The following is a 9,799-nucleotide window of genomic DNA, read 5'->3' as shown; positions in this document are numbered from 1 at the left end:
TCTTCTTTTGGAGAGTAGGCTTGTATGAGCCACCCCGACAGCAACTTGTAAACAGTGCACTCTCGTGCACACGTTTAATAGGCGTTCCCTCTCGGGAGCAGGCAGAGTGTTGCACATGTGCATTTTTTCAAGAAGTACTTTTCTAAAATTCGGGAAAATCCTCCACTATACCCTTAATTTAAGAAATTAAGCCAAATGCGAGGCTAAGGAAACAATGAGAAGAATTCTGGTATTATAACCTTTGTATTTCTCACAACATTATTAGTTCTTACACTCAAACTAATGTCTACTTTATTTTGCGAGTCTTTTATTTTGTTGGAAGAAGTGATGCTATTAAAAATAAAAAAAAATAAAAACACCACTCCTCTGGTGTTGGTTAAAGTAATTTGTTCACATGAAACCGATGCTTTTAAGTTTTCAAACTCTTTATTTCAAGTCCTCTTTAATGTTCTGCAGTTGATGCATTTAATGGAAGTCAGGGCAAAAACCAAAGTGATTTATTGCCCGAGTGTCTACATGTATACGTACATAATCTTTCCAGCGTTGAAGAGGCTTTTTATTAACAAATAAATCAGTTTTTCTGACTCTGAAAAAGCAAAAAAAAAACAGGCGGTACACTACAGCTGATTATATATAAAATAAAAAAAAGAAGAAGCAGGAGAAAGGTCAAGACTTTAGCCCACACCAGAGGAAGACCTTTCAAAATAAAATCCCCCTCGCCAGTAAAGTCAGTTCTTGCGTGGTGTTTACACGTAAACCTGATGTGGGACAGCCAACGCTGGGGGAGGGAGGGGGTAGAAATTCGAGGACTACAAAGATGGTTTCTTCCAGTAGATGAGGACCAGATGGAATGATGATGAGGTCCTCTTTTTACTTCCCAAGCAACAAACTGAAAGAGTTAGAGAGACAGATTAAGAGTTAGGACAGTGGGATGATAGCGTTGCACCACTCAGAGTTAGGTCAGGTTAGAGAAACGTTGTGTAGACATTAGAGAAACGTTGTGTAGACGTTAGAGAAACGTTGTGTAGACGTTAGAGAAACGTTGTGTGGTTGGAGACTCACTGTAAGTTGTCGCTGGCCTGCACGTTGAGGACCAGGCTGTCGGCGTTCAGGTAGACCTTGTTCTGGGACTGGGCCATCTGCAGGACACACACACACAGAGACACACGGAGAGACACACACACACACACACACACAGAGACACACAGACACACACAGAGAGACAGACACACACATGGAGAGACACACACATGGAGAGACACACACATGGAGAGACACACACATGGAGAGACACACACACACACACACACACACACACACACACACACACACACACAGAGACACACACGGAGAGACACACACACGGAGAGACACACACACACACACAGAGAGACACACAGAGAGACACACACAGATGGACGGACACAAAGAATCATGCACACACACAGAGAGAGAGAGAGAGAGAGAGAGACACACACGGAGAGACACACACAGATGGACGGACACAAAGAATCATGCACACACACACAGAAACACACACACACACACACACACACACACACACACACACACACACACACACAGTAAGAGTGTGAGCGTAGCGAGAAAACAGGTGGAGAGGAGCTGAGTGAACAAAGGGAACATTGTGCGAGCAGCAACACTGAGCCGATTCACACCGCTCGCCGGCCGGACAGGAAACACGCCATCACCGCCGCCGCATGGCGGGGCCGTCCTCGACAGGCGCTCCGCGGTGAGGTCACACCGGCAGGAGATGACCTCGTTAACTAACCGGTAGTCCCGTTAATCTGGGGGTCATTTTAGGAGCTCCCACAGCCAAGAGGGTGGGGGCTGGATTGGTTAATATTAATGTTACTGTCACTTTAAATCAACTTCACAGCTGTCTCTTCACTCACTCTCAGCTGGTTCAAGACAGGTCACGTGTGTGTGTGTGTGTGTGTGTGTGTGTGTGTGTGTGTGTGAGCTGGTTGGTCATCAGACCTTCATCACCTAGGCTACAATACTCACATTTAACCCTTCATCCCTCCTGGGGTCCTCGGGGTCAAATAGGACCCATATTCACAAAGGTTTCTACATCAGAAATTTGTGTGTGTGTGTGTGTGTGTGTGTGTGTGTGGTTCTGCACCTACAGTATGTGTGTGTGTGTGTGTGTGTCTGTCTCTGTGCGTCTACAGTGTGAGTGTGTGGGAGTCTGTGTGTGTCTACAGTATGTTTGTCTGTGTGTGTGAGTCCGTGTGTCTACAGTATGTGTGTGTGTCTGTGGGTCTGCGTCTACAGTATGTGTGTGTGTCTGTCTCTGTGTCTACAGTGTGAGTGTGTGTGAGTCTGTGTGTGTCTACAGTGTGAGTGTGTCTGTGTGTGGGTGTTTGTGCATCTGTGTGTGTGAGTCCGTGTGTGCCTGTGTGTGTGTGTCTACAGTATGTGGGTGTTTGTGTGTCTCTGTGTGTGAGTCAGTGTGTGTCTCTTTGTGTGTGTGTGTCTACAGTATGTGTGTATTTGTGTGTTTACAGTATGTGTGTGCATCTGTGTGTGCGTCTATGTGTGTGTCGCTATTAAGCGACCAAAACATCGGGGTTAAGCGACAAAAGTGTAGAAAAAGTTGATTTATTTTTAAATTTTGACCCAGAAAAACTGAACCTAAAGTAGCATGGTCGACCGGAAGACAACACGAGAGTTAACAGAGCTGCAACCTAACTAGTTTGCCTCTATATGCGATTTAAATAAACCGTTGTCATGGTGAATATGAAGAGAGGTCTTCTCTCTCAGATGTAATGTTCACGTGGCGCCCCCTGCTGGACTCACTGGGATCTGAAGCCTCGGCTATTTCAGGCCTTCATCACAGCACACTATTTAAAGCTCAAGACGGTGAAAAGAAATGGACACAGCGATGCCGTACACTTCCAAGGAGACCAGTTAAGTCTTAAAAAAAAAAAAAAAAAAAGACCTTTTTTCTTCCATTTTTGTAGTTTTATTTTGAAGTTTTGATGCTTTCGCTGCTTCTTTCGATGTTTTTTTTATCGCTTTTAAATCCACCTCTTTGTCACTTAAAGGTATAGTGGAGGATTTTCTTTATCCGGGTGGATCATCAAGACTATTGGTCCTCCTGGTTGTCAATCATTCTGGTGATATGTTTACATCCCGAGCTTTCAGGTGTGTATGTGTGGTGAGCTTGAGCTACGGTTTCAGCCATTCATTGAAGCATTGAAGCTTTTGGGAGAATAATTCACACGCTGGCGTTGGGCTTCCCACCGATGCCTTCATATATACACACATACATTTTTAGTAACATTTAGTATTCTATTCACCCAGTTATTGACATATTACACAAATTTATTTCACAGTTTGATACATGAAACGTTAACGTTAGGCTACTGCTCTGCTTTCTACTCCAGACTCGGCTTAAAGCCATTGTTGTCATATAGCAACCGAGCATCTCTAGCCAATTTCATCTGCACAAGCTCCAAAATAACTAATCAGGCGATATTTAACTCCTAATAAGACTGTAGAGACATGTCTATAGGTAGCAGTATACAGCACTATGTTTAACTCCTAATAAGACTGTTGTCTATAGGTAGCCAGCACTATGTTTAACTCCTAAGACTGTGGAGACATGTCTATAGGTAGTAGTATACAGCACTATGTTTAACTCCTAATAAGACTGTATGTTTAACTCCTAATAAGACTGTAGAGACATGTCTATAGGTACAGCACTATGTTTAACTCCTAATAAGACTGTAGAGACATGTCTATAGGTAGCAGTATACAGCACTATGTTTAACTCCTAATAAGACTGTAGAGACATGTCTATAGGTATGTATGTTTAACTCCTAATAAGACTGTAGAGACATGTCTATAGGTAGCAGTATACAGCACTATGTTTAACTCCTAATAATACTGTGGAGACATGCCTATAGGTAGCAGTATACAGCACTATGTTTAACTCCTAATAAGACTGTAGAGACATGTCTATAGGTAGCAGTATACAGCACTATGTTTAACTCCTAATAAGACTGTAGAGACATGTCTATATGTAGCAGTATACAGCGCTATGTGTACCACTTCTTCATTTGGTTACAACAAAGACAAAAGTGCTTAAAATTGTAGAAAACCACAATGTTTACTACGTGTGATGCACGACGTAGCCATCTTTGAAAGTGAACTCGGGGTCCTCTGAGTTCAGACGACTTGACGAGTCGTATATATACACGACCCTGGTGGCGTTCTTTTTGCAACTTCTGGTTCGTAACTCCGGAAAACAACTCGTAGATAGACTTCGGTGGACAAAAAGAACGCACCATAAATCTCGTGGTTATGACCCAATCGTTAGCCTATGGTTATAAAAGCGTCTGCTATGGAGCCATAACGTGAGCTACAAGGTAATGGAGCCTTTTATACGTTGTCGTGTTTCTTTAGAAATAAACGGATAAATAAGAGTCTTTAAAACGCTTCAGATGTAAAGTTATTCTCTGTCAAAGTGACGTCAAAATGAATGGGAGTCAATGGGATGCTAACGGGAGGTGATGGCTTGGTAGAATCAAAATGGCGCCATAGGAGGTTTGAGTTCTGAAGCGAAGCTTACTCCCCCTTGGTTTTACTACCTGCAGTTTCTCTCTTTTCTTTCTCGGTTGTCTTTAGGAGCAGCATTCTAGTTGTCACAAGCCTAGAGCGCCCTCTTGCGGCTGTAGACTGTAATGTTTTCAGTATGAATTAGCATGTAAAAACATGTTAAATTATATATATTTTGATATATAAGTCACAGGACCAGCCAAAGTAGGAAAAAAAGTCTTTACTTATAGTCCGGAAAATACGGTAGAAGGAAAGGCCACAGGTTTGTCCAAAACCATTACTGATGGCTGCATTCCACTTAGGAGAGGTCCTGGTATTAAACCATTACTGATGGCTGCATTCCACTTAGGAGAGGTCCTGGTATTAAACCATTACTGATGGCTGCATTCCACTTACCTGGTAGGAGGCTGCATTCCACTTAGGTCCCTGGTATTAAACCATTACTGATGGCTGCATTCCACTTAGGAGAGACCCTGGTATTAAACCATTACTGATGGCTGCATTCCACTTAGGAGAGACCCTGGTACTGTGCAGGGCCTAAGGGGGGGCTGAGTTCGGACAGATATTTAGAAATTATGTTTGGGTCTGGTTCGGTCACATCGCTTACATTTATTAACATAACTCCCATAAGCTGAATGAAGCTACTTTTTTGGACACGTATGAAATTGCAATACCCAAAGCTTATGAAAAATCTGCACTTCATGTTAAAAGTTCATGACTATTGCACACTTTTTATGGGCCACATAGTCAGGCCGGTTACACACTGGCTGCGTGGTGTGAGCTCGTAGCTGCTGCTGTTGCTAGCCTTGTCTGGACACATAAACATAACATAAGCTAACATATATAACAAATATTTACTCATCTGATTACAGCAAAGACAATGCCGGCAGTATTGACAGCAAAATAGGCTCCAGAATATTTCCTTCTGGATTGACAGGTGACATATTAGAAAATTAAATTCATTTATTAATATGTATTTGTGTCTAAATGACATATAAACATCTTTTCCTGTTCTATTTTGTCTGGAAACGCTTCCAAGACGTTGGCGTGTCACATGACAAATAGACATCGGTCCTATTTATAGAACGCACGAGTTTTCAGCGCCTGAGACGTGCGTGTCACGCAGGCAGCGTGCACGCTCTACCCTGTTACCATGGGAGCCCAAATATAAAATCAGTTTTTTTTTTTATTCTTTTGGTGAGTTTTAAAATGTTTGTCACTTTTTCAACGCTTTTTGTTTAATTTCATGGTCAATAAACCTCATTTAAATGACATTATACCTAATTACTAAATTAAATTACTAAAAAAGCAGAAATTAGGAATTATAAAACCCACGGTTCGGTTCGTATCACTGTTTTCGGTTCTGTACATTCTTGTTATTTTTTCTTTTAATCTTTAAGACTACAGAAATATACTTCAGCGATAGGTAGATTGATAGATATAATTAGCATATTGAATATATATTGTACAATGCATGCACACAGCTGCAGTTCTACCTATTGTTTTATTTCCACCGTCATCACAGGTAACATGAAATCCCAAATGTTCCCACACACCAGACTATACACAACGCTGGTGCAGAGTCCAACTTCCGGGCAGCCTTCCTGATCTCTCCCACCTGACATTTCTACACATGAACAACCTGCAGCAGCACGCCACACCTCTCAAAATCTGATGAAAATCTTTTAAACTGTCACTTTTTGTTGATCTGAAGTGAAGACAGAATCAGCAACTGCACGGCCCATTTCTCGCTTAAAATGTTTTCAGAAAACACCTTTCGGTGAACAGTTTTTAGTACAATACGAGATCGTATTCAGAACGAGACGCCATTAGAGTCGGTTTTGAAATTCGGGAGCAGCAAGACCCACGTGACGCGTTCGTCGCGCTCATCTAGGGCTGGGCGATGTATGGAGAAAATCAGATATCACAATATTCTTGACCAAATACCTCAATATTGATATTGCGGCGATATTCTAGGGTTGACAATAGGTGCTCTGACAAAGTATCTTCACACTTAGATTTTAGAATAATAATCATCGGTAATGTGTAGAGATGGCCCGATAACACTTTTTTGCTTCCCGATACCGATTCCGGTACCTGAACTTGCGTATCGGCCGATACAGAGTACTGATCCGATACCAGTGTGTCATATATTTTATTATGTTTTAACAGCTGTATACTACTATCCCTGTATGGATGTGATTTCTATCTTTGTTGTCTGTCTGGCTCAGGTTAAACTCTTTGTGAAACATGAACAAACACAGAACTTTCTTTTATTCTCCAGTTTGACAGTCAGTTATAACGGAAAAAGAACCTAAATAAACTACTTTAACGTAGATTTCTTAAGGGCTTTATTACGTGGTATCGGATCGGTGCATAAACTCCAGTACTTCCCGATTCCGATACCAGCGTTTAAGGCAGTATCGGAGCCGATACCGATACTGGTATCGGAACATCTCTAGTAATGTGGATATAATGACTAAGTGGGGGAAAGGCAAAAAATAGAACAGTTACAACAGTCTGATAAGTTCAGAAAATGACATCACTTTACTGTAATGCAGCCTATAAAACCAGGACAAGACACATAATGTCATATCACGATATTACAATATCCAAAACATATGAGATCTAGTCTCATATCACGATACATCGATATATTGGCCAGCCCTACGCTCATTCCCCTCTTCATTTCCACTAAGCTAGGTGTCCAAAGTGGGCGCTAAAGGCAGTATGTGGTCAGTGACCATTAACTGTGTACCGACGGACCGAGACAAGCCAACCGAGCTGTTCGGATGTTGATTCATGAACCGTACCGCCGCTAATCTTGACCAATAGTTCAGCTCGGAGGATGTTGAGAGAATCGCAGAATGGCAGCTGGAGCGTGTGTTTGACATCGCTGTTTGCAGAACGTTATCGCTCAGCAGCGTCAACGCTCACATGGTTATATAGTTCTAGGTCACATGTGTCAAACTCGAGGCCCGCGGGCCAAATCTGGCCCTTCGCAGACTGTGATCTGGTCCGCATATCAATTTAGGTTCACAAAACATTTTGGTTCACCTACTTTTTGTCACTTTTTCCAATGTTTTTACCACTTTATTCAATTGATTGTTACTTTTTCCAATGTTTTTACCACTTTTTCAATTGATTTTGTTACTTTGTCCAATGTTTGCCACTTTTTCAATTGATTTTGTCACTTTTTCCAATGTTTTTGCCACTTTATCCAATGTTTTTACCACTTTATCCAATGTTTTTACCACTTTTTCAATTGATTGTTACTTTGTCCAATGTTTGCCACTTTTTCAATTGATTTTGTCACTTTTTCCAATGTTTTTGCCACTTTTTCAATTGATTTTGTCACTTTTTCCAATGTTTTTGCCACTTTTTCAATTGATTTTGTGACTTAGTCCAATGTTTGTCACTTTTTCCAATGTTTGTGCCACTTTTTCCAATGTTTTTGCCACTTTTTCCAATGTTTTTGCCACTTTTTCCAATGTTTTTGGTGCTTCTTTTCTATGATGGCTGAGGAACTTATTTAGGACTTTATGTCGACCAAACTGTAAGTGAGAAGACTATATGACTATAATACAGTCAAATATATTTTACTTTTTCGATTAAATAAAAGCCTATCAATAAACTAAACATGTCTGGCCCTTGATGTGATATTTATTTTCATGTGAGGCCCTCTGGGAAGTTGAGTTTGAAACCCCTGTTCTGGATGTAGGTGTGGGTCTGGTCTCCTTAGGTACTGAATGACGAGGCATGTTTCCAGACTCGATGCTTTAGAGGCAATTCCAATGGGGTCCTAAAAAGTAGTGAATTCGGTACCCAGCCTTAGGAGCATTTCTCCAAACACACAAAACTTTCCTTTGAGTTTGAACGGAGCTGGAGGAAGTGGTTTCTGAAAGCCGAACGGAGGGAAAGTCTCGTTTTTAAAAAAGGTTTCTTACCGTCTTGGCGATGTTCTGGGCCGCCCGGATCTTCCTCAGCTTCAGGTAGCCTGGGTTCTTCGTCACGGCCTCGCCCAACTGAGACACACACACACACACACACACACACACACACACACACACACACACACACACACACACACACACACACACACACACACACACACACACACACACACACACACACACACACACACACACACACACACACACACACACACACACACACGTTAGCGCCTTCACAAGAAACGTGGTACAGGTTTGCAGACATTTTTTTAAGAACAAGCACAGGTTAAAAGAAAGTGAAGTGTGTGTGTGTGTGTGTGTGTCTGTATCTGTGTGTGTGTCTCTGTGCATGTGTGTGTGTCTCTGTGCATGTGTGTGTCTCTGTGCATGTGTGTGTGTGTCTCTGTGCATGTGTGCGCATGCATCTGTCCTTCGGTGTGTGTGTGTGTGTCTGTCCGTCTGTGTCTCTCTCTCTTTATCTCTGTGTGTATGGGTGTAGGTGTGTGTCTGTATCGGTGTGTGTGTGTCTGTCTGTGTGTGTCTGTCTGTGTGTGTCTGTCTGTGTCTGTCTGTGTCTGTCTGTGTGTGTCTGTCTGTGTCTGTCTGTCTGTGTCTGTCTGTGTCTGTCTGTGTGTCTGTCTGTGTGTCTGTCTGTGTCTGTCTGTGTGTCTGTGTCTGTCTGTGTCTGTCTGTCTGTCTGTCTGTGTGTCTGTCTGTCTGTCTGTCTGTGTGTCTGTCTGTCTGTGTCTGTCTGTCTGTGTCTGTCTGTGTCTGTCTGTGTCTGTCTGTGTCTGTCTGTGTCTGTCTGTGTCTGTCTGTGTCTGTCTGTGTCTGTCTGTCTGTGTCTGTCTGTCTGTGTCTGTCTGTCTGTGTCTGTCTGTCTGTGTCTGTCTGTCTGTGTCTGTCTGTGTCTGTCTGTGTCTGTCTGTGTCTGTCTGTGTCTGTCTGTGTCTGTCTGTGTGTGTCTGTCTGTGTCTGTAATGTTCATGTTTTAGCTGGGACAGTTAACGGGTTACACCATGGGTCACCAACCGGTGGACTCCGGACCAAAACTGGAGGAAATATTAAATATTAAAAAGGCCACTATATGAATCTAGACAGACACTAGTGTGAGGTGAGGACCTGCTCTGTTGGCGTTATGGAGAGTAATTCCGTTTTGGGATGGGCCCCTTAGTGGCATGACACATTTATAAAATATTCATTCATTCATTTATTTATTTATTCGTTACACAGTTAAGAGAAAAGTGAGCCGACAATCAGCG

The 9,799-nt window shown here is 42.3% G+C and overlaps 1 protein-coding gene across 1 annotated transcript in view; it reads right to left on the bottom strand.

Moving 5' to 3' along the window:
• Positions 1-407: 407 nt before the first annotated feature.
• phb2a (prohibitin 2a) overlaps positions 408-9,799 on the bottom strand; it is a 24,435-nt gene continuing 15,043 nt past the window's right edge. The window contains exons 8-10 of the mRNA XM_028593096.1: positions 8,532-8,609; positions 1,063-1,139; positions 408-889 (exon numbers count right to left, since the gene is read on the bottom strand). Coding sequence (XP_028448897.1) covers positions 871-889; positions 1,063-1,139; positions 8,532-8,609 — 174 coding nt within the window. The 3' untranslated portion in view covers positions 408-870. The remainder of the gene's footprint in view (positions 890-1,062; positions 1,140-8,531; positions 8,610-9,799) is intronic.

Source organism: Perca flavescens, chromosome 12, assembly GCF_004354835.1.
Source record: "Perca flavescens isolate YP-PL-M2 chromosome 12, PFLA_1.0, whole genome shotgun sequence".
Classification (NCBI taxonomy): domain Eukaryota; kingdom Metazoa; phylum Chordata; class Actinopteri; order Perciformes; family Percidae; genus Perca; species Perca flavescens.
The sequence above is the reverse complement of the archived record's forward strand: the minus strand, read 5'-3'. Positions and strand labels throughout refer to the sequence as shown.